This window comes from Calliphora vicina, chromosome 4 (assembly GCF_958450345.1).
Source record: "Calliphora vicina chromosome 4, idCalVici1.1, whole genome shotgun sequence".
NCBI classification, from domain to species: Eukaryota; Metazoa; Arthropoda; class Insecta; order Diptera; family Calliphoridae; genus Calliphora; species Calliphora vicina.
The window spans coordinates 49,882,615-49,907,609 of record NC_088783.1 but is presented as its reverse complement, the minus strand read 5'-3'; the positions used below and the strand labels follow the sequence as shown (position 1 = coordinate 49,907,609).

Sequence of the window (24,995 nt, the reverse complement as noted above, 5' to 3'; positions counted from 1 at the left end):
GGTTAATATTAAATAACTAAAACTAAATAAACTATAAAGTGCCCATTTTATTTTGTAAAAATTTCAAAATTATTATCTCAGTCAAATGGAATTCAGTATAAATATGTTACTAAATATATAATAATTGTTATAATTATTTCAACCAAAAAATGTAAATCAATTTTTTAATTAAATATTTGTTAATTTTAAAATTTATTATCACCTCGACTTTCTTATATGGAACAGAAAATGTTACAAGTCCCAAAAAAGGACCTATAAGATGCAAACGCACTTCTTCTTAGCTGTCTTTATTTGTTATTATAAATCATACCAAATAATTAATAAAACTCCATTATCAGATTTTAACAATATTTCAAATCATGGATTTTAGAACGTTTTTTGTCTCTCCTGTAATATTTCTGAAAAGCTAACGAAATGATTAATAAATTTAAATTTTAAGAACAAAACACACTAATGAAGTCAAATTTATTGAAAGAGGTATCTACATCGAATTCAATTTAACGTTTGTTAAAATCATCACTAAGTTTTTAATGAGATTTAGCCTAAGCTTATAGAATTATTCGGAATTTAATTTTTAATAGTTTCGTTATGTGCAATTTACTCTGAAAATTTGTTTAAATAAACTCATCGTCCTCTACTATTTAGAATCATTGTAATTCTTAAAAATATTAATCTGAAGAGATTTGTATTGTAAATCAGCAGTTTAGGTTTCAAATCAAATGTATACAATGAATATTAAAAATGCACAAAAACATGGGATTTATTAAGTCCCAAATTTTAAAAACCGGTTAACCGAAAATCAAGATTTTAAATTAACCGGTTCTCAAAATACCAAGATTTCGAAGAAAACCCGTTTTTTCGGTTAACCGGTTTATAAACACTAGCGACATATTATCATTGAGAGTTCGATATTAATCGTTTTCGGCAAATTTGTATTAATATATTATGATGTAAATTATTAACATCATTGATGCCCATAGCACAATTGTGCAAATAACCACACTTACATACATATATTCATATTCTCTTCTGTTTAGTCATCACTGAGACAGCGACGAATGTACATGCCAAGTGGGTGTGTTGCTATTTTTTCATAATGTTAATTTTATCAAAACAACGTAACAAAATAATAAAACAAAAATATTCTATTAATACCAACACAAATACAGTTTTAGCTTTAGGCATCCATGATGTTAATCAATTGCCCAATTCACAATTGATGTCGTAGTGTTGTAGCATTGTATGTCATAAATATTTTTCAAACTAATTTTTCGAAATAAAAACAAAACATTAATAAAAAAATTACGACATACAACGATACAACGCTACGACACCAATTGTGAATTGGGCAAATATATTTTGTTGTAGTATCAGCCATAAAAATTGGGAGAGAATAAATATCTTTTATATTTTCTACTCTCAGTTACGCCCTATAGTTTTGACAATTAAAAAGTATAAAGTATTGATAATTACTAAAAAATTGAGATTGAAATCTCTTCTGGATTCATAAATATTAACATTTACGATTCGTGTTTGGAATTTATGCATATATTCTATATAATGTAAATCTAATATAGCATTTCTTATTATTAAATATTTTAATATAGGGTCGTGCTTTTGTTCTTTATGTATTATACAAGTGTGATTTTCAGTCTAGGCAGACATTATGACTCGGTCCGTAGTGTCTACATTATCAATAAATCGACTTTTTGTTTTTAATGTGTCGTGGTGGTATAGAATTTTTTAGAAACGCAATATTTAAAAAATGGGATTGTATTTATTTTCACAATACTGTAGTGGTACATGCTTTTTGAGAGAGTCGTTATTTCTGCCTAGGTAAGTTTAAGTTCAACCGGATATATATTACTGTAGCTTTGTTCAAATATTTTTGAAATTCTCAGACAGACAAAATTGAAATAAAATCTTACAAATATAATAAAAATAAAAAAAACAATTAAATAAAATAAAAATGTTAAATAAATAAATATTTATTATTAAGTAAGTGATGGCATGATTGTGTAGTGGTGGGTGGTGAGTGGTTAAATATTCATTTGAATTAATTTCATTGGTTGTTGTAGCTGTTTCTGTAAAGTCATGTATAATTTTTAAACATTTTTCAAAAATATAATTTCAAAAACCAAAAAACATATGATTGTGAATACTCTAATAAAAACATAAAAAATTCTTTTGCAAAGTCTTTGATTTAACCAAATTAAAATAAGTATGTAGATACAAGAAGTAGTAACAATTAACTAATAGAACAAATTTTGTTTTTTTTTTCATTTGAGTTTTTAATTTTCATAATAAAAAGCCAGTTGTCAAATAAAATAAACAACTAAAAACTAAAAAAAAATTATTACTAAAAACTAAAATTGTTTTAAAGAACAAATTAATAAAGCTTTTTTTGAATGTTTTTTTTTTTGTTTAAATAAAATAATAATCAACTACTAATTTGTATAAATAACAACTCAGTTTAAATTTCAAAGTAGATTGTTGGTTTTTTTTAAGGAATTTTTTGTAATAAAAACAGAAAAATTTGCTTAAAATTTAATTAAAAAGATTTGTTTTTTTTTAACAAAATATTGATGAATAATACCTCAAAGTCCTTTTTTTGTTTATTTGTGATGATGATTTAGAAGATTTCAATAACGAAAATGTTCAAATTTTGGTACGGGAAGAATTTTGGTTTTTTTTGTAACATTTTTTTTTTATTTGGTTTTGTTTTGTTTGTTTTATAGTTTTGATTCGTTAAGAAGAACATGATGGAAGAGAAGAAGACCAATCGTAGAAATTATTATTAATGTTATGTTTTTTATTTTTTTTTGTTTTTTTAATATTTAATAAAGTCCACATTTTAATAATAAAGTGATTAAGTTAATTTGTTTTTGTTGCATTGTATTTGATAATTTTAAGGCAAAAAGACACCGTTCCGCGTTCAAATATTTTTTTGAATTTTTTATTTTTGTTTGAAAAAAAAAAATATTTAAGAAAAAAAAGAAAAATAATGAAAAAAACAATAAATAAATTTAAAAATTAAAATACAAATTAATATTTTTGATTTTCTTCAATAAATATTCATAATAAAATTGTGGTTAATATTTATTCGTTTTCTTTTAAACTCTAACAAACGGGGTTTTAAACTTAAAATTAAAATTAAACAAAAATAAAATTTAAATTTCCTTTAATAAAAAAGCCTAAATTAAAGATTTTTGTTTAAAGAAATCATAAAAATTATTAAACAAAATAAGAAAAAAAATAACTAAAAAGAAGGCTTCAAAATAGCGAATGTACAACAAGGACCATCTCAAAAGATACCAATTTAGAAAAAACTTAAATTTTTTATTGATTTTTTTTTGGTTTAGTTTTATATTTAAACTTAAAAAAAGCTGCATGGTTTACAAAACAGCTTTAGTCTTATACACGAAAAAAAATTAAATATATATAGAGTGTTTTAAGAAAATTTAAATAAAAAATTAAATGTTTGTTTTAAAAAAATTGTAATAAAAAATAATGCAATTTAAGTGAAAATATTATTATGTTTATAAAACTATAATTAAATATATAATAATTATTTGAAAAAACAAAAATAACAGGAAAGTAGAAAACAACTCAAAAAAACAAGATTTTTAATAAATATTTACACAAACCCAAGAACCCAAAATAGTTTTGAAAATTAACCCAAAAATTAATTAATTGATTAGTAAATTTTTTTTTTAAATTTAAATATTTTTTTCAATACCACTCATCACGTACACTTTTTTATATATAATTTATTTTTTGTAAGAAAAAAACCATAAAATTATTTTGAAAACTGAAAATCTATTAAATATTTTTTTTGATTTAAAATTTTACACAATTTTACAATTAAGAGAAAAAAAGCTAAAAAAAATAGTAGTAGTACTGTGATTATATAATAATGTTTATTGTTTATATTTTTTTCTTTAGGTATTTTATAGTTTTTTTTTTTTTTTTAAAAAAAGAGAGTTGGAAAAAATTTGTTAAAAACAATTAAATGTTTAAAAAAAGTTTTAAATTAAATGAAATTAAAAAAAAATAATGCATTTATTTTAAAAATTTATTGTTTTTAGCATTCAGTACATTCACTAGCAGCATATTTTTCTTTTTAGTAGTTTATGTTTTTTTGTATTTTTTTTAATTCTTTTATATAGAGAGAGAGATTATGATGTTTTTTGTTGTGGTGATATGTTTATATGCATGTATTTATTAATGTATGTATATGATGTTAATGTATTTATATGTTGATTAAAATGTCTGTTTCTTTAAATATTTAAGTTTATAAAGTTGTGTAATATGCGTGATATATAAATATGATTGATGTGATTTTTGGTTATAAAATTATTAAGTTTTATAAGAAAATTATAATACGTACAGAAAAAAAGAAACAATGAAAAATATTTTATAAACGAGGGCTGATAAAGTTTATTTGTTTGTAATAACTGGCCGACTTTCTCCTAAGACCAAAATATAAGTCCTTAGGTTTTTGTCATTGCCGTATTTTGTTAAAATTTTAGGAAAAAATGTGCCTTGTCTTCTGAAAATTAAAATTACCCATCCCATACATTGGAATATCGCTCACAGACGCTCATCAAAAGTCTCTCAGCCTAGATAGAGCTGATGAATTGTTTCGAAAATATTCGTCGTTGAAATGTTTGGTATTGAAAAAGGGGTAAAATTGGTCATGCATAAAAAAATTTATAACTACCTTCTGGTCTGTCCGTCATCATCGTCCAAAGAAAAAAATACTTGAGCTTATAGGTTTTTCAGTACTCATTTTGAACTCATTTAAAGAACTATTTGAAAATCTGGCTTTTAGTTATTTCAAAATAATTGTCAATTTTTTGATAATTTTTCTATTTGCATCGGGAACAATCATAGCCGTGACTCGTATTTTTTTAAGTAGAGATTTTTTGGATAAATACGATATATGTTTGAGCGGACCATTTATCGAAATATTCGAAAATCTGGGCATACAAAAAAAAACCCGGAGTTATGGCCTTTCTATATTAAGGTAAAGATTTATAAAAGATTTAGTGAATGACTGACTGATTCAATATCACCTAGCCCAAGCGCTAAAAGGTAGATATATCTGCATAATTTGGACTATAGGTTCCCGTCTTCCTATGTAGATCTACTATATCTTCTAAACTAATACAGATTCAAACAAATTTTAAAATGCATCTTTGTCTACTTAAAAAATGGCATGTGGCAATTTCGACAGGTGTTTTGGTACTTTTTTAACCAATAAACATTGAAATAAATTTCAAATCATATTCAAATATGAATTTTTAAAAATTGTATTTATTTTTGGTACTTTTTCATAAAATAATATTCTATTATGACCGATAATGAATGGGGACAAAAAAAGTACCAAACGAAATTATCAAGCCAATTTTGATAAAAATTTTAAACATTCATTCCTGCAGTCATACAACAATTAGCTAACAGGGTGCTTTTTGGAACTCGAGTGTGAAGGTGTAGATAAATGCAATCCAAACAATTAAGAAAGTATGGTCTGTTAAGCCCGACCTTTTAATATAAATGATAAAAAACATTTTTCTTTTACAATTTCAATCATTTATTTTCGTGAATGGTTTTTGGAAGATGACCTTATATGGGAGCTATGACCAATTATGGACTGATCGCCATGAAATTAGATCGTGCAATTTATGACTATATGAAACTAATTTCTGTTGAATTTTATGTGTATACCAACATTTTGAAGAGATTTATGCTCAATAAAATTATTTTCGGAAGAGGACCTCATATTGGAGCTTTGACTAATTATGAGTCGATCATCATAAAATTATATTTATATAAAGTAAACATTTATGACCGATAATGTCCTATTTCGGAAGGACATTTGTATGGGGGCTTAATGAAATAATGGACCGATTTCAGCCAGTCTCAATAGGCTTCATTCGTATTATCTTGAAAATTGCGATGTGTACTTTGCGCACAGATGAACGGATATCCTTTAATCGATTCAGAACGAGATTCTGAGTTAATAACTTCGTAAATACTGCGATTTTAGGGAAAATAAGCTCAAGTATCTTGTAGATAAAATCTGGTAAATAGTTAGGTTCTTTTTCAAAATACGAATTCAGATTTGAAGCGTTTGAGACACATCTGTATCACAAATATGTCCGCAAAATGGATTATTTTGAAAATTAAATTTTTTTGGTCATTTTCTTCTAATGGTACTTTATTAAATTATATTGTTATACATTTTTTAACTTATCGACATAAAAGATGTACATCAGAGTGAAGTTACAATCAAACATACGGATAACTAATGGTACTTTTTCGTTATTCTAATGGTACTTATTGAATTTATTGATTACCCCCTTGAATTTTTTTCTTTATTCTTGTTTATAGTCTAAAATAGAAAATTAGAACAATTTGTGTTTCGAAGTTTTTACTTGGCATCACAACTGTTTACAGATATTTGTTATTAGATATCCGAAGGAAACATTTTTTAATGGTAAAAGCACATATTGTATATCCTTCAAAACTTTCACCAAATCGTTATTAAACTAGTAAAGTAATTCTATAAAAAAAATCCTTTCTTAGTTCTACTATGATATTTGTAGCGAAGCGAACCGGGTTTGCTACTTTGCCATATTTAATCTCAGGAGAAAAAAAAGTAAAGCATAAAAAGTTTTCCAAAAATCTTTTGAGGCTCCCAATCAGTCACTGTAAATTGTTAATTTGCACTTTTTTTGGCATTTGATATGTTCATGAACTGTGTACGCAAAGTATGAAATTTTTTCCCTATAAAAAATCGTTTGCAGATTCATTGGTACGTGTGCCAATATAGTCTCATAGACTGATGCGATTGTGCTCCATATTAAAGGATCATTTCTTCCAACGATATCTCGTGGAATCCCCATTCTATAGTTGAGTTACATTCCTTAGGCCCTTGGACATATCTCCTCTTTATATTTACATCAAATGCATATCTGTTAAGTCGGATCGAAGACTTAAAAAGTCAGACTGAAGTTTGACTATATTGGCCATATCACTATCGTACATAAAGTATGCAATATTGGGGTAGCAGCGATGATTGACAATCTCTTAGATTGCCCGAAATCTGCACTATTTTCCCGTCGAAAATGTTTTTCATTGATAAAACAGCAAGAAGAATCTGAAAATTAAATTTCGAGTCGTCGACCATTGATATATAAGATTACAGCGTTGCATCAATCAAGGCTCTCAACTTCAACGTAGAATAATAAGGTTTAAAAGTCTTCTATATTGCATTTGTTTCCTGCACCAGCTTTGAAAACACTTGAGTTCAGTTACTAATGGGTTCTTAGACGTGAGAACATTCGTGGAAATGAAATTGCTGACGAATGCATAAACATTCCCTTTGTTGCGGTATCGAATATGATTGAAGAAAGAGACGGAACTCAGGTAGTCCACGATCACTTCTTGTAATTGTATGCCAAAATGCTTTGAACATCTCTGGTTTGACAACTATTTTCTAATTTCCACCACAAGTAAAAAACATTTGATCAGAAATATTTCCAAATCTAAGAACATGTGAAAATGAAATTCTAAACGAGACAATAGTTGGAATGCTGGAAATCAATCATATCAGTTGGCACTCCATTAATCTTAGTACTGTAGTTATTGAATTAGTTCACAGAAAGATAATGGCAATGGAAGCGGAGATATTTGTGAAAAATTGGAGATTATATGTAAATTCATGCAGCATTATCAATACAGAATTATTTGAGGAATATATTCTTATATACACCGCCTGTATATTCAAAAGATTTCACCATAATAATATATAGTCTGGTGCCATAGAAGTACTTAGTAATAGAAATATTAGAAAGCTATTAGTTCTCAAGAACAACGCATGTCGAAACAGTGGGGTGCGAGGTCTCAATAATATTGACATATAATTATGGATAGTATGAGTTTATACCGGGTTTTGTGTACAAGACGATAAATTCATATACGATGCACACTCATTGTACAAAAAGTCCCCAGATCCATAAAATCATTCTCATTCTAAGAATGTCTTTAATATGACTTTGAAATGAACACTGTGCATGAGTAAACCTATATTTCTAATTGATATTTGAAGGAGTCACTGTCGGAGGATCTACTATGAATACCTCTGTATTGCATAAATATATAATTGTGTGATTCTCGTTTAACAAATCCTACAAAAAACTAACCACAAACTTAGTTTTTGTATGAATCTTAACTAGACCTAAAATTACTCGACAGTTAAAACCTGGAAGAAAAAAAATTTATCAGCCCTCATTAGAAACTAAAAATATTTGTTTTAAACTAATTTAATTTAATGATTAAATTGAAATTGAATGATAAAAATTTGTTTAATGAAATCAAAATGAAAACTATAAATTGAAAGAATAAGTTGAGAAGGTCCTTGCTTTCATTTTTAAGAAAAAATTTTATATATAACATTTTCTAAACACAGAAAATGTTTTATAACAATTAACGTTGTTTATTTTATTTCTTTTTTTTTCTAAATTATTTGTTAAAGATTTTTTTTATTAAGTTAATAAAATGATAAAAACAAACATTAAAAATAAAATTAATTAAAATATTACCACGTATTAGTTTTGTACAAGGTTAATAATTTAAAAGAAACCAAAAAAACAAATTAAAATAATAATGAAAAATAACTAAAGTAAAATTAAAATAAAAAAAACTATAAAATAAATCACCTTCCCATTTAAGACGTACGAACGTTCATTAGTACAAAATCAATAAATATTTTTTATTTTAAATTTATATTTTTTAATACAAAAAAAAGGTTTGATTTTTTGATTTGAAAAAAAAATAAAGCAATATAGAGGGGGGAGTTTTATATATTTGTTTTTTGTTTGGGTTTTTTAGGGGACATGAGGAAGTAATAGGATCTAAAGCGGTTACAAAGTACAAATTACTTACCTTGCTGTTGGCAAATAACAAACCAACACCTTCAAGGCACACTTGCAATAGACCACCTTCGCCTGTATTCATGTCTTGTACAGGGAATTCACCACCTAGCTCGGGAACATTGGTGGGTGTGCCACCACGTTCCATGGCTTCTTTGATGCAATTGTAAAGTTCTTTGCACTGAAAGTTTGGGTATAGTAAGGATTTTATATGGTTGAAATAGTTAAATGGACTTACCTTTCTGGTGTAATACTTGTGCAATTGAGTTTGACCACCATTGCGCCTCCACAAACAAAGCAATTTTGTTTTTGGGGAATAGGTCATATTCACTAAACGCTCATACCACCATCGTTCCACAATGGTGCCATCGACTGAACGCAAAACCAAACCATCATCTCTAACTTCCATAAAACGTAGCGGTCCTGAAGCATCAACACCCTGATGAACGGTGAAACTTTGACGATGCAAAAGTCTCGAACCGAGTGGTTTTAAATCAATATCATTGCCATTCTGTTGATTAGATGAAGATATTTAAATATTTAAATTTTTATTTTGTAAAGATTTTAAAGAACATTTACCAAATTATTAATTTGATCCACCACATTGTGTACTTCTTGAGCATACACCAAACCAATATGAGATTTACCCAGCAATCTTCGTATCTTTCGACGTATTTCCTCTTTATTCACATTCAACATTACCAAAATGGCGGTCAAATTGTACAACATAGTGGAGAGTAGACGATCTTCATCATGCTCCAAACGTTTGCGTTCCGAGTCACTGAGTGATTTGTAACGTTCCATCATTTCAATGGGTCCCTGGAAAGAATTTTTTAGGTAGTTTGATTTTGTTGTTACATTGCTTTAAAGAGTTTCAGAGAGTTTTAAAATTTTATGCAGGAAACTTAAGTTTTAGTTTGATTAACTAATAAGCTTTTTAATACGCTTAAAGCTTTCTTTCTCACTTTTTATTAAGTATTCTTACAATGTTTTTTCTTTGATAAAATTTTACCACAAAAAATATGGAAAAATGTTAAATATAAAATAAAAATATGTAAACAAAGAATTTTTATCTAAATTTTGTATTTAATATATACGGATTTAAGCTCAATTTTGACTCGAAAGCTTTGCTTTCGATATTACAATGTAATTCAGCCATTGATTTCTGAATTCTCATTGTTTCGATGGTATTAATTTTTAGTTGAAGTATCTACGTTATTCCACGTTATACTTTTCAATAAACTTTCCACTATCAGCCCAATTATGAAAAAAAATTCCCCAGGAGTTTATTCCCTTTTCGTTTTTTATACCCTTCACCTTCGTGAGAAGGGTACATATAAGTTTGTCATTCCGTTTGTAATTTCTACATTTTTCATTTCCGACCCTATAAAGTATATATTCTGGATCCTTATAGATATCGGAGTCGATTAAGCCATGTCCGTCTGTCTGTCTGTTGAAATGCTTTCGAGAAGTTTGCTATTTAAAATCAGCAAAATCGGTCCATAAATAACGGAGATATTAGCAAAAAACTGGGACAACCTCGATTTTTGACCTATTTTTGATCTATATCTGGATTATTAAGTCATTAATATAGACAAAATGGATATCTAATGATAGATATTTCAAAGTCCATTGCAACGATGTAGATAAGGCTATATATAGTAAGTTGGACCTACAATGGGTCAAAATCGGGAAAAAATATTTTTTAACCCGAATTTTTTTTTTATCAATAAATTTTTTTTATCATACATTTTTTTTCCAAAAAAAAAAATATGAAAACTAAAAAAAAAATTGAAAAAAACTTTTTTTAAAAAAAATTAAAAAACAATTTCAAAAAAAGAAGAAATTTGAAAAACAATTAAAAAAAAATTAAATTTTGTTTACCTAAAAATATTTAAAAAAAATTATTTTAAAGTATAATTTGGTGAAGGGTATATAAGATTTGGCACAGCCCAATATAGCTCTCTTACTTGTTTAACATAAATTTGAATAGGAAAAATAAGAAAAGGGAAAATAAGAAAAGGGAAAAACTCCCGGTAAATTTTTTTTTTCATAATGGGGCTGTATATATTTTCCTAAAAATATTTTCTGGATCTAAGTAGATAGATTTGAAGGGGTGTGTACTGTAGAAGTACACTTCCACTCGGAGACCCATAGGATTCACTGTGATAAACTATAGAAATATAACCAGGTGTGAACTTGATGTAAAGTGAAGAAATGAATTGAAATTCAGGTGACATGAAGATAAAAAAAGTGAAAAACCCTGTTCAAAGAAAAATAAGAAAAAATAACAGGATATAAGTATATACTGGGATTCACAGAGTCCCGTTACCTAAAAAAAGTCAGCCTCTCCTAATAAATCCTAATAGATTTCCTAGATCATATCTAGCTATATCCCCCAGTTCATCTATCCAGTTTTGCCTGAGATCCTGTAGTCTAGGACAGTTACACAGAATATGTTCCACTAATTCTAGATCCTCAATATTCTCGCGCAACCTATAAAAATCCTGTGCGCCCATATCCCATTTAACAATGAAGGCTCCAATTGAGCAGTGCTTCAATCCTACTAAAGACCTGAGACTTTTCCTATTCAACCCAATAAGTATTCTGGTTGGCTTTGCATCCAACTTTGGCCGACTAGCCCTGGACACCCTGCAATCCGACCTACTATACCTGTATTTGTTCGTAGAGTCCCGGAATCTTTCTAAGATCAACCTATAATAGTGGCATCTATGAGGTTTAACCTCCCAGTCCAGACCATATGGCATTTCAAAGCCCTCTGTGCTGCCTGAATATCTACATAAATTGTCACTACAGGCTCCTCTATGAAATCCGTGGCTTTCCAGATCGCTATCATCTCTGCTTTGAAGACGCTGCATTCGTTTGGGAGTCTGTATGGCACTTTGATGTCCTCATCTACTACATAAATTCCGGCTCCCATATCAGATTCCATTTTGGACCCATCAGTGAAAACTACAACCCCTGTTGAGATCTAACCCACTCGTCACTACTTGAAAACACAATTGGAGGCAAAATACCGAAGTCTTAAGTCCGAAATCCTAGTAGGGATGCTTGCCTAAACAATTAGACATACCTTGTACAAAATGTCCTTTTACCATGCCTGGTCGTAGTCCCCAATTCTTACCAATAGAGTTGCTGTAAGTGTAGTAGGCTTTGAGACCCCTTTTAAGCCATTCCTGAGTATTTTTCTTCCTTTATAATTTGTCACTAAATACTTGGCTCCATCTGATAAAGTCAGCTCAACGCCGTCTATTTCCGGCAAACTAAAACTCCCTAACCTACATTTCCTTGTAAATAGTACAAACTCTGTTTTCGTTGGGTTTAGTCCCAGCTAGAGATGCGAAACGGGGAATCCCGTTCCCGAAAATCCCGGGGTTTTCGGGATTTCTTAAACCCCGAAGCCCGGGATTTTTAAATTTTAAATCCCGGGATTTTCGGGATTTTCCAAATCCCGTTTTTCATAAATAAATAGGGGAAATTGTCATTTTTGTGTGCCTTATTTATGCATTTTGATATTCTACATGCCCAAATATCGCAAAGTGATGTTCAGCAAAGTTGTTAAGCTCAACTCCTGCTACAACATAGTTAATAAAGGAAAGCGGTATTTTTGGTTTTCCTAGAGTGGGGCTCTGGAAAATCAATTCTTCACATTTTTTTGTAAGTTATCTAACAAAACTCAATTTAAATCCTCTTCAAACGAAATTGATTTTATCTTAGATGAGGAGCTCGAACAAAAAAAATATTTCGATTGCTCAAAGGCTAAAAGATATTATTAATAAATGTAAAAACCCCAAATAACAATAACGAAACCAAGTTATAATGTAGATTTGTAGCTTGCAAAAGAAATAAATCACTTTATTCCTGAAAGAACAAGAGGAAAATACTTGCAGATTTGTTATAAATATTTGCAAATGGTTTTGCCAATATGAAAGATGTTTTTCGGCAGCAGCATATGTCGGAAACAAAATTCGTTCCAGAAAGGCAGACGAAACCATAGATGCAATAGTATGCTTTTTAGTGTCTAATAAAAATGAATTGCTAAATAAAAAATTTACTTTCAATTGTAAAGACATAATTATTTACGTTTCTTTCTTATAATTTTCGGGATTTTAGATTTCCCGAAAATCCCGAAACCCCGGGTCGGGATTTCGGGATTCTTTACCAAATCCCGATCCCCGGGATTTTCAAAAAATCAGTCCCGATTAGCATCTCTAGTCCCAGCCCATTTTCTTTTTACCAGAAAGAAACTTTCGCTTGATCAGTATCACAATGTCGTCCGCATAGGCAACTATCTCCCTAGACTTAGATTCAAAGATCTTGGAATAGAGTTCATCGCTAGTACCCATAACAGGGGAGACAATACACCACCTTGAGGTGTACCCCTGGTAACCCGTCTTCTAATTCTGTCATCCTCTAGGTTTGAGTTGATAATCCTGCTACCAAGCATCAAAACTATCCAACTCACCAGGAAGTCCTAAACCCCGAGTTGAACTAAAGGCTATATTATTGCCTCTATGCTAATGTTATTAAACGCTTCCTCTATATCCAAAAACGCAGCTAAAGTATATTCCCTATGCTCTAAGTCATGCTCAATGCAACCCACAACCTCATGCAGTGCACTCTCCACAGACTTACCCTTGAGGTAGGAGTGCTGAGCGTTGCTAATGAGGTTGGCAACTATATTGCTCATAACATAAAGATCTATCAGTCTCTTAAGTTTCTTCAATAGAAAAGGCGACAGGCTGATAGGTCTTAACTCCTTTGGCTTCAAGTTGCACGCCTTACCAGCTTTGAGTATAAAGATTAACTTTACCTATCTCCACCCTTTAGGCAGATACCATCTAGTAAGAAAACTCCTGAAGATATCAGCCAGATCTAAGTTCAAAAACTTTAAATGGTTTGATTACATTCAGCATAAATTTGATTTTTCTGCAATTCAAATAGTTAATTGTTACTTTGACGAAGTGGAGCGTGGTTAAATCTAGCCGAAAGATAAAGTCAGCTCAACGCCGTCCATTTCCGGTAAACTAAAACTCCCTAGCCTACATTTCCTGGTAAATAGTACAAACTCTGTTTTCGTTGGGTTTACTTCCAGCCCATTTTCTTTTTCCCAGGTTGAAAGTTCGCCTAGCACCGCCTGCATGATTTCGCCGAGTGTCGAAAGAAACTTTCTTTTGTAAGTTTTGGAATAGAATTTATAAATTTTTGCATTTACAGCAAATCCTAAATTGGAACAAAAAACAGTTCTCCTATCCTTAAATCTCTAATCTTCGACCACTATAAAACCTATACAGAATACATTGTTTTATTTAATTTCTGTTGGATGTTTCACATTTAGAAGACTCGAAGTGATAACTATCTATCAATTCATTAACTTTTACTATGAAAATGAAATCATCTAGTTTAGGTTTTTGTAATTTGTTAGGTAATATTATTAATTAACCGCGTTTACATTTTTTCATATTTTTTTTTGTCCAAAAGTAAAATAAATTGTAAACTTTAAAAAGTTGTTAACAAATTTCTCATTCATTTTGTAAGAAAAGCTTTTAAGCTCAAGCCAAGTTAGACTGTTGAGCATTAAAGCTTCTAGAAAACTAGCAGCACTTTTTAAATAAATTGTAAAATTGAATAAGTTTTAGACAAATATTTGAGAAAAGTTTTAGTATATGGCGATACAGTTTAATAAACTATTAAAGCTTTTCAATGAACTTAAAAGCTTTGGTTATCACTTTTTATTAAGTATTGTTACAATGACTAAACTTTTGTGAACTTTTTAATAATTTTTTTATTATTTTGGGAAGAATAGGCCATTGAGAATGATATATAGATAAAAACTTTGTTATAGCAATTAAAGCTTTTAAGAAATTTTAAGCTTTCCTTATATAAATTGTAAACTTTATTGGGAAAAGCTGTTATGTTTATGGCGATACAGTTTGATAATCTATTAAAGCTTTTTAATAAGCTTAAAGCTTTTTTATTAAGAATTGTTACAATGACTAAATATGTACAGAACTTTATATGTTGTTCATTTAAAGAAAAGCTTTTAAGCTTATGACATTGCTAATGATACTATTATCAAAAACTTTAAATTTAAATTGTAATCTTTAATATGTTCTAAACGAATTTATTGTCATTTAAGAAAAGCTTTTAAGTTTATGGCAATACGTTAATTAGATTAAAGCTTTTTTATCACTTTTATTAAGAAGTTTTAAAAAATGGCTAAATAACTTGTGAACTCTGTAAAATTGTTAACAAGTTTATTATTAAAGAACTTCTTGGCAAGAGCTTTTCTTAAAAAAGCTCTTTAAAGTCTCGTCTCTTTTTGTGATATTATCTATTAACGTAACGAAAGTAAATGCTTTAAAGTTTTGAGTGTAAAACAGAAAATTGTTATAAATTATTTCGAGTGCAAAATTTAGCTTACCTGATCCATACCAATCATATCGCGCTCCTGGCTCACAGCATCCAAAAAGGCATCTTCCCAAAATTGCATTTGATTCCAAAGGTTTGAGCGATCCTTACCCAACAAACCCTCGAACAAATAAACACGAGGACTATCGGGCGAAGGCGATGACGAGGTATTTATTAAATGACCACCCGTATAGCGAAAACCAGCGCTAAGAGTAGATTTACCCGACCACATATTGCCCGAACTGCGTTTCGAATCTTTGGAGGTTGTTGTCTAAAATTATTTCACAATAACAAAATTATTATAACAAATAAATAAATATAAAGGATATTTTCAAAAAATACAAATAAAATTTTAAGCGGGGAAAAAATGTTTTAGAAAACATAAACTGCTTTAGGGGGAGGAGAAAACACTCAACACTTGGCCTTCAAAAAATGTATAGAAGCATACATTAAGTTTTTAGGTGGGTTGGTGGTGATTTTGTACTTTTGGTGACATACGTTAATAAATCATCATTATTTTAAAATGAATGGGATGAGTAAAAAGAAATGTATGCCTGTCTTGTTATGCTAATAATTACATACTTGTTCTTTAACGATTTTACTTACATTTTCGTATTCAGTATCGGAAACAGTGGAACGACAACTGGATGGCATACGTACATTCAAACTGCCAACGGGCAGTAGATCACTAACAACCGATAGTGCGCCCGTAGAACCAGCAGCCTACGAATTTAAGTAGTAGTACAAGTAGAGTAGAAATTTTGTATTTTATTGTAGTAGAAGTGGTAGATAGGAAGCAGTACTTAGTATAAATTTAATACAACAATATTTTGTCTATATTTTGATTAATTTTATATATAAAAAACGTTTAACACGTATTACAACATGTAAATAATTTATATTGTTTGTTTAAATTTTTAAGCATATTAACATATTTTTTTTAGTTAAAACTTCAACGCACTAATTACGTTAAGTAAATATTTATTTATTAATTTATGTATGTTTTTATTAAGGCAATCGTTATGATTATAGATATATATTTTTTTTAATTGATTAAAAACAAGCTGGCCACAGTTAACTAAAATGCTTTATATTTTTGTTATTTTAATGATGAATAGGAGGAAAAGTTTTATACACAAAAATACTTATGATTTACAATATTTGGATACTGGATAAATGGGGTTATTTTACGTTTTCATGAAAAAGCTAATAAATATCATTTAAATCAATGAATGAAGTCTACAATATTCAACTCAACTTTTAATACTTTTTTTAACTCAACTCAAAATATTCTAAGAGGGCTGGGATGACAATAGGACAACAACAAGAACATCAATATGGAACACAGTGGAGTAAGGATGAAAAGTTTAATTTAATATGAATTTTTTTTGTTAGAAAATTTTGTATAGATAAATTTTCAACTCTTGTAAGTAGAGGACGAGCTTGACATAGTGTAGTTTTCGTACCGGTTTATAGCCTACTTTGTGTATTAGATATCTATAAATCGACTTTCGAACAATCCAATTTTTGGTGAAAAAAGTCGAAAAGTCAAATCACACTTTATCGAGATAAAGCAGAACAATCGACGTTATATAAAAGTAGATTTTTTTGAAACTGCATTTCTCTCGTCAATAAATATGTCAACCATGAGTGGCAAGGGTATATATAAGTTTGTCATTCCGTTTGTAATTTCTACATTTTTCATTTGCAGATAGCAATATCTCCAAAACTCTTCCGGCTCGGTTGATATTTAAAATCGAGAAGGTCGGTCCACAAATGGCTGGTATATAAAGAAAAAACCAGGACAATCTCGATTTTTGACCTATTTTTGATCTATATCTGGATTACTAAGTCATTAATGTAGACAATATGGATATCTAATGATAGATATTTTAAAGACATTTGCAACGACGTATATAATAGTAAGTTGGACCTACAATGGGTCAAAATCGAAAAAAATAAATTATTAAACAAATTTTTTTTTCACCAAAAATTTTTTTTTATTAAATATAAATAAATTAAAAACTAAAATTTTTTTTTTTTAATTTTAAAATTTTATTTTGAAGTATAATTTGGTGAAGGGTATAAATATTCGGCACAGTCGAATATATAGTATTGGCAATAGCTAAAGCACCCCCTCAATGAATTTTTTTCATATGGTATTTATACCCTACACCACCATAGTGGGGATGGTATAATTTTTTTTATAAAATCAAAGTTTTAAATATTTATTAAGTATTATTTTCATTTATTAATATGTTTAGTATTGATAACCAAATACTTTCAAAGTTTACCTTTCTATAACTCAAAAAATATTTTAAGGTAGAAAATGAAACCGACAAAACTAAAGCACCCCTTCAAGGATATATTATACAAAAAATTTTAATTAATTTTTTGCTGCAAATCTTCTGTTTTGGATGGCACAGGAACATCTCTTGGCATAGAAGATATTATGTTTTTATGGTGTTTTTCGATATTCCATCCCAGGCTATTTTAAAGGCATGAAATAAATCGTGAAAATTTCCGATCCTTATTTCAGCAATTTTCACTATTTATTTTCATATTAACAATGTGCCACAAGTGCCACAATAGGATTGAGATCGGGAGATTGACCAGGCCAATGAAGAACTTGAATCTTATTGCTCTGTAGCCAAGTCTTACAAACTTTTGAGGGGTGCTTAGGATCGTTATCCTGTTGGAAGCTCCCTATAATTGACATCTCTTCACTGGCATAAGGCAACATAACATCTTTCAATACATCACGGTACATGAACCGATCCATAATCCCATAGATTTTACGATTTGGCCCAAATTCTTGACCAGAAAAGCAACCCCAGACCATTACATTGCCACCTCCATGTTTATTCCAGCGGAACTTTTTAAGTTGTATTTGGATTCGTCAGGGAACAGTACTGTCTTTTATTTTTGGACACTCCAGTCCATGTGGGCTTTGGCAAATTTCAGTCTAGCTTTCTTGTTCTTAGCTGTTAGAAATGTTTTTTTGCTGAATAATCGGGCTTCTACTACTCTTCTACGGATTGTTCTTTCGCTAACGCATAATCTTAAACTTGTTCGTACTTGAATAGCTGATGCTGTAGGATCTTTATGTATTGCTCTTTTGATCAAGGAATCATAACATCGTGTGTTTTTTCGCGAACGACCTCCAGAATGCACCGGTGATATGCGACCAGTCTTAAAAAATTTTGAAACGAGCCTGGAAATAACTGATTAATTGAATATTTTTTACTCAATTCATGTAGTGATAAACCTGTCTTCCAGTCTTCAATAACTTTAATTTTAAATTCACTGGAGTACTTGTTCCTTGTCATTGTTTTTTTTTCACAATAAACTGTATAAAACTTAAATTTTGCACACTACGCCTTCCTTTATTTTAAACTTTTGGAATTTTTAAGTCCATTCATTGTGATTCCTGATAACTCACATTGCAAATATGCAGTACCGAGTCAAATTTTTAAACATCTTATAAGAGGGTGCTTTTGTTTTGTCCGTTGCGTTTTGAGTTTTTATATGATTTATCATTTTAAATTAATTTTTAATAAAATTATCTTTTACTAAGTGAATATTAAATGAACATTAACAACATTAGTTAATAAAATATATACAAAATACATCCCAAAAAAGCAGTTTTTATCAAAAAAATTATGATTCGAAAAAATCCATTGAGGGGGTGCTTTAGTTATGGCCAATACTGTAGCTCTCTTACTTGTTTACATTAAAATTGGATAAAAATAGGAAATGTTGACTATTTATAAATTAGCAAAAGTAGACTTTTAAAAAATTTATAAAATACGAAATATCGGAAAGTCGACTAAATGATGAAAATCTTAAAGTAGTCTTTTTGTATTATATATAGACCCTAATTTTGTAAATCACGTATCCAAAGTGATATCCAATACATCGTTGGATATGTCTTTGAAATGCCTTTTATTTGATATCCATCTTGTCTATGTACATTAGAATAAATTATGAAAAATTGGCTTGCGGGTATGATCATTTTTTTTTATGGTTTTTGCGTAGATAAAAATAATGGCGTCCTTTTTTTTTTGAAAATTTTCACTGCTTGTGGTGGTTCAACGAACCTAAACAAGCGGATTTGAGCTCATTTTTCTGTAGAGGAAAAATGGTTGAATATACTGCAATTCCGGATGAACTAAACATTTCGGTACAAAATTGTTAAATTTGGAAGATCATAGGAAAGCTTCTAAGTCTATAAAATGCATGCTTGCGTTTAAAAATAAACCGCCCTACTTTGAAATCCCAAGTGAGGTCTATTGTTAGTCTGCTACACCGTCGTTAAATTTGTATGTCGATCGGATCGCCGCTTTGAAACGGAAGATTTATTTCCAAAATATTTCGATTCTGCCCTACTGTTTATTGAATCGATAATTCCTCAAATTACACTCGTATTGAATAATGTTTCATATGACTTTTTTAATTACTGTTTTATTAAATTGTGTCCCAAATTTTTTTTAATATCAAATGCATTTAACTCCCTAACTATGCATTTTATAGGCTAATCGAGGTCTTTACCAATATATTAAAATCCAGGGTTTTGGACGAATCACCAACTTTGAAAGCTTTTACAAATGTTGCATGTCTGAGGTCCCCTAATTTGAGACCCCTTAGAGGGGTCTTTTGATTCTGTCCTACTGTGTATTGAATCGACAATTCCTCAAAGTGCAATCATGTCATTATGATTGCTATTGATCGTATTTTTTTTTAAATTCATTTAGTCCTCATATTTTTCATACTTTTCACCATTCAACTCCACTGTGTTTTATATGTATAGTAAGTATATGAATATTATATACATTTAAGATAGTTACTTCAATGATACATTTGGGATAAAAGCTTTTTAACATATTCCAAAAAAAAAAACAAACCACACATAGAGGTGTCTGAAAATAAAAAGAAAACACTTACATCTGAATCAAACGAAGTCAATTTACTCAGCAAAGCCGATCTCTTCTGGGCCAACATATCCTTGAACATTTCCGTTGTTGATTGACCATCTTGACTGTCGGTCGTCGATAGACGTCGTGAGGGACCAGTATTGCCAGCAACTTGTGTTGGTCCCGATCTATCGGTGTGTGTTGAACTTTTGCGAGATTCCTGCGGTGAAGCCCATTCACTGCCTAGGCCCGAATGAGAGCCGTTGGGACTGGAGGGGGAGCGTAAATTTTCACGGCTACCCATAGGACTGGTAGCATGACTGGAGAGTAAACTGGAGGACATATCACTAGCATCGTTGATTTCTTTGCTCCAGTAATGGGTGTGAGCAATTTCCATCATTTGAAAGACAGAAGCTGTGCCACCCAAACCGAAATTCGAGAACGTTACTTCCAAGCCAGAGGTGACGGCCTGCAGACATTTCAACATACCCTTCCATATGGGTTTGGTGACACACTTTAATATAAGGATTCAAATTAATAATGGAACTAATTTTATTTTCACAGTTTTCTTTAAAATCTTACCATATCATCTATATGATCATCGGGAGCTACTTTCTTGTCCAATGTTTTATTGAGTTTACTCAATACCAAGGTACGATAGGATTCATCTTCCATTAGCTTCTTGAAACGATTCATTTTCAACCAGCCTATACCTTCTCCCGCCAACACCTGATTTGTCATGTCTTTAAGGAAGGCCTGATTTTCAGCATTACTGTGAGATCGTTCCTGATTTTGTTGGCGTGTTATTTCTTCTTGGGTTTTATGCGGCCCCGCATGTTTTATTAAGGGTGTACGTTCTACCAAACCTTTGCGACCCGGAAACGGGTCAAAACCTAAACCTGACTTTGATTTGGGACCCATTGTTTGTTGAGCTGAGGGTTGTTGTTGTTTTTGTTGGTTTTCTAAAATTTATAAAGAATTTTTTTTTTAAATTTATCAAATTAATTAAATCTTCCTTATATGTCTTACTCTTTCCAAACATTCCCGAAAACATGGTGGTAGTGGACGAGGCCAAACCATTAAAATCACTGCCAATATTGGAAAAGAAATTACTCGAACCTGCTCCACTGTTTTGTATTTGTTTTTGTGTAGCCACTTGATTGCCTGCTCCTGGACTAGGTGGTTCCATTTTTTCATCTACTTTGATGAGGCCCTTTTTAGTGGCTTCCTCCTTGGCTTTTTTTGTAATATCACCCAATGTCGATTTACCCACATAACTCAGGTCATCAAATGTGTTTTTACTGACCCCTGCTGCCTGCTTAGAGACTTCCAAAGCTTGCTTAGACGCTTCTCCGGCTGCCTTCTTTGCATGTAAGGTAAGCTGTGAGAAATGTTTGACATTTAGTATTTGCAAGCAATATAGTTTGGCTCTAAAGTGAAAGGCACATTAAATTGCTAACTACTCAGTACTAAATGCTTTAATAATAATAATAGTAATAAATAGTGAATTAACAAAATAAAAAGTTAATTTCTTTAATTTATGTAGGCCTGTTAAGTTAACAATATTTTTATTATAATTTTAAATACAGATAAAGTTCATATTTTTAATAAAGTTTATCTGTAGTTTAGACTTAACTATAATTAAAAATTCGTTAAGTTAATGGGCTAAGCTTCATTTTCTCAATCTCTGGTTATGGTTTTTCGTTACGATATACTTCCAATTAAAGTTATTTTTGTATGAGAACTGTTATGTTTTATCGTTACGATAAAAAATAACCAGAGATTTAGGTTTATGGGGCTAAAAGTCATAACGGGGAAGGCTTGTGAATAGTGTAATTTGTGTCGAATAATTTTTGGGTAATGTTTATGGTGTAAATGAGGTTAATTAAAAAAAAACTTAGAAAAAAATATTTTTGTTTACGAATATTATAATATTTAGAATGTTAGAATTTTTGAAATCATGAAAAGCCCTAAAGAGTTTTTTGTAAAACTCATTCATAGGTATGTAACAAATCTAATCATTTACTGCCAGTTATTTTATGTCGTAAGAAAACTGAATCGAACAAATTTGTAAGGAAATCTATCGAAATTATGTTTGACACAGAGTAACTAGAGACTCGCATACTACAGATACTATTTACCCCTATAATATTTATGACTGAAAATGATTTCTTTTAATAATTATACGATTTTGTTATATTGTATAAAATATGTTTAACCTTCTCTGATGTATCCATCGCGTTGTAATCAATTTCAGGCTTAAATTAAAAACAAAAGTAATGAAATTCAAATTATAATAATTGAAAATTTTAAATTGAAATTTTTACATATTTATGGAAGTGAAAATAAGTTAAATATGTGTAAAATCCAAAGACGTTTAACATTTTTTAATGGCCCTTATGATGCTCTGAAAATAGGTGTATGAATTAAAAATGCAAGATTTACAATATATGGCGTATCTATTAGACACGGATTTTGTTTTAAATGCGTGTAAATGGAGTCTAGTATTCACAATAACAGTACAAAAATGGAAATTAACCCTTAATAGCACTTGGGGTCCAAATGACCCTCAACTTTTAAAATCACGAAAAACACATTCATTTTGACCACAAGTACTCTTAAGGGTTAATTTCCATTTTTGTACTGTTATTGTGAATACTAGACTCCATTTTATATTTTTCTTAAGTTTCATCAAAATCGGCCCAAAAATATATAATATTTCGCTAACTTTCTATGAGAAATTCCAAATATTGAAAAAATTGACCTTTGACCTTCACGATTTAAGGGTTAAAGTTTTCCGATTTTAGTAAAACTTTCAGACTATATTTAGAATTACCTGGACTATATTATTCTGAATAGCTTTTACTTAAAAATCATTACAGTAAGGAAATTCTGGTCATTCCCCAAAATTAGTTTTTCTCGAAAATCGCAAAATTTATATCGCAGGTACGGAAAAACTATAGGAGGTATTGACATAATTTTTTCACATTTTTATTCCCTATTATGTTGTCAATAAATCCCCATGTGATGATTAAAAAATTCTGAAATTAGTTTAACAAAATTTTTAAAAATTTGAAATTGGAGTTTTGAAACTGCTGTTAAAAAAATTTAATTTTTTTGGTCATACCTGCGAATAGGTTAACGGTATCCTACGAGGACAAAAACTCATATACAAGTAAATATGGATATATTTTAAGTAAAAATAAGCTTTTATTTTAATATTTCTCAAAATATGTTAATTTTGTTCATAAATTTCTTGTTCTAGTGGCCTGAGACACGTTAATGGCCTGGCGATTTTTTAATAACTTTAACATTTTTTCACCAATTTTTGTCTTTTATATATTATTATAACGACAATTACGTACACATTTCGATTCTTTTAAATTAAATTGTAAAAGTCATTATTTAATGGCAAAATTTTTACAAAAACTGAAAAAATTGCATATTTTCCCCTTGTAAATGCACCTCAAAACTTCAGCGTCGTTGCGCCACCAGTTAACGTTATCCTATCATCCTAATATTTTACACAATGTGTTTCTACAATACATAGAACAATTCTAGAGGGGGGGACGGTCAAAATTCGCAATTTTATTTTTTTGGAGCACTCTATTGTACATACATAAGTAAATAGTTATTTTATAAATATGCAGAACTATAATTGTGACGGTTTTCAAACTTCATACGAATCAAGAAATTGATCACGGCATGAAGTTTAATAAAAAATGGGACGGGTCGCAACAAATGGTGGTGATTCACCTCCCATACAAATTAAATAGTTATTTCTAAATATTTTGTGAACTATAATTGCAAGAATCTTCAAACTTAGTCTAAATGGCTCATTTATAATTTTGCATAGTTTCGCTGAAATTGTTCGGGATTGGAATAGTGGGCGTGTCCCTATACAAAGTAAATAATTAATTTCGAATATCTGCAGAACTATGATTATAAGTGTTTAAACTTTTTACGAATTAATTTCATATTACTGTGCGGAGTTTAGCTGAATATAGACGGAATTAGATTAGAGGGCGTAGCACCTCCCATACAGAGTAAATATTGATTTCGAATATCTGGGGAACCAAAATTGGAGGGGTCGGAAAAGGAGGTGAGTCACCTTCCATACATAGTAATAATTGCAAGGTTATTCAAACTTTGTCCGCATAGCTCTCTTACCATTTTACAGAGATTGCCTGAAAATGGACGGGATTGCAGTATTGGTAAGGCACAATGTAAATAATTAATTTTGAATATCCCGAGAACTATAATTCTAAAAATATTTAAACTCTGTATCAATCAATTTATTACCATTCTACGGAGGTTAGCTAAAAAAGAATTTATTCCTGATGCCTGTACGAAGTTTAGCTAAGCGTGATCGGCGTAGTAGGAATGACCCCTCCCTTATAAAGGAAAGTTAAAGTAAAGCTTGATATGAATTTTTTTTTACACAAAAGATTTAAAAATGGGTGGGATCAGAACAGTAAAGTGGTATCTCCATACCAAATTAGTAAGACAGTTAGTTCCATAGGTCAAAATAGTTTGAACACCAAGAATTGGAGGAATAACTCCATGAAAATTGTTGTCAAACTCAACAAGAGCTTGTGAAATCATTGCAATTCAATCAGCGATTTCAAAACTATTTATACAGAAGCACCGAATCATTACTTGCGATGAAAAATGGATCCATTACGATAACCCAAAGCGTACGAGATCGTAT

At 29.9% G+C, this 24,995-nt stretch overlaps 1 protein-coding gene across 3 annotated transcripts in view; it reads right to left on the bottom strand.

The window, feature by feature from the left end:
- Rab3-GEF (Rab3 GDP-GTP exchange factor) overlaps nucleotides 1-24,995 on the bottom strand; it is a 50,328-nt gene that overhangs the window by 10,502 nt on the left and 14,831 nt on the right. Inside the window, exons 12-20 of one of the 3 annotated variants that reach the window (XM_065507508.1) lie at nucleotides 21,314-21,665; nucleotides 20,867-21,246; nucleotides 20,316-20,798; nucleotides 15,978-16,094; nucleotides 15,385-15,642; nucleotides 9,519-9,758; nucleotides 9,178-9,450; nucleotides 8,953-9,120; nucleotides 2,597-2,605 (exon numbers count right to left, since the gene is read on the bottom strand). In XM_065507508.1, the coding sequence (XP_065363580.1) occupies nucleotides 2,597-2,605; nucleotides 8,953-9,120; nucleotides 9,178-9,450; nucleotides 9,519-9,758; nucleotides 15,385-15,642; nucleotides 15,978-16,094; nucleotides 20,316-20,798; nucleotides 20,867-21,246; nucleotides 21,314-21,665 (2,280 nt within the window). The remainder of the gene's footprint in view (nucleotides 1-2,596; nucleotides 2,606-8,952; nucleotides 9,121-9,177; nucleotides 9,451-9,518; nucleotides 9,759-15,384; nucleotides 15,643-15,977; nucleotides 16,095-20,315; nucleotides 20,799-20,866; nucleotides 21,247-21,313; nucleotides 21,666-24,995) is intronic. The other 2 variants (XM_065507510.1, XM_065507509.1) reach the window with 2 other exon arrangements.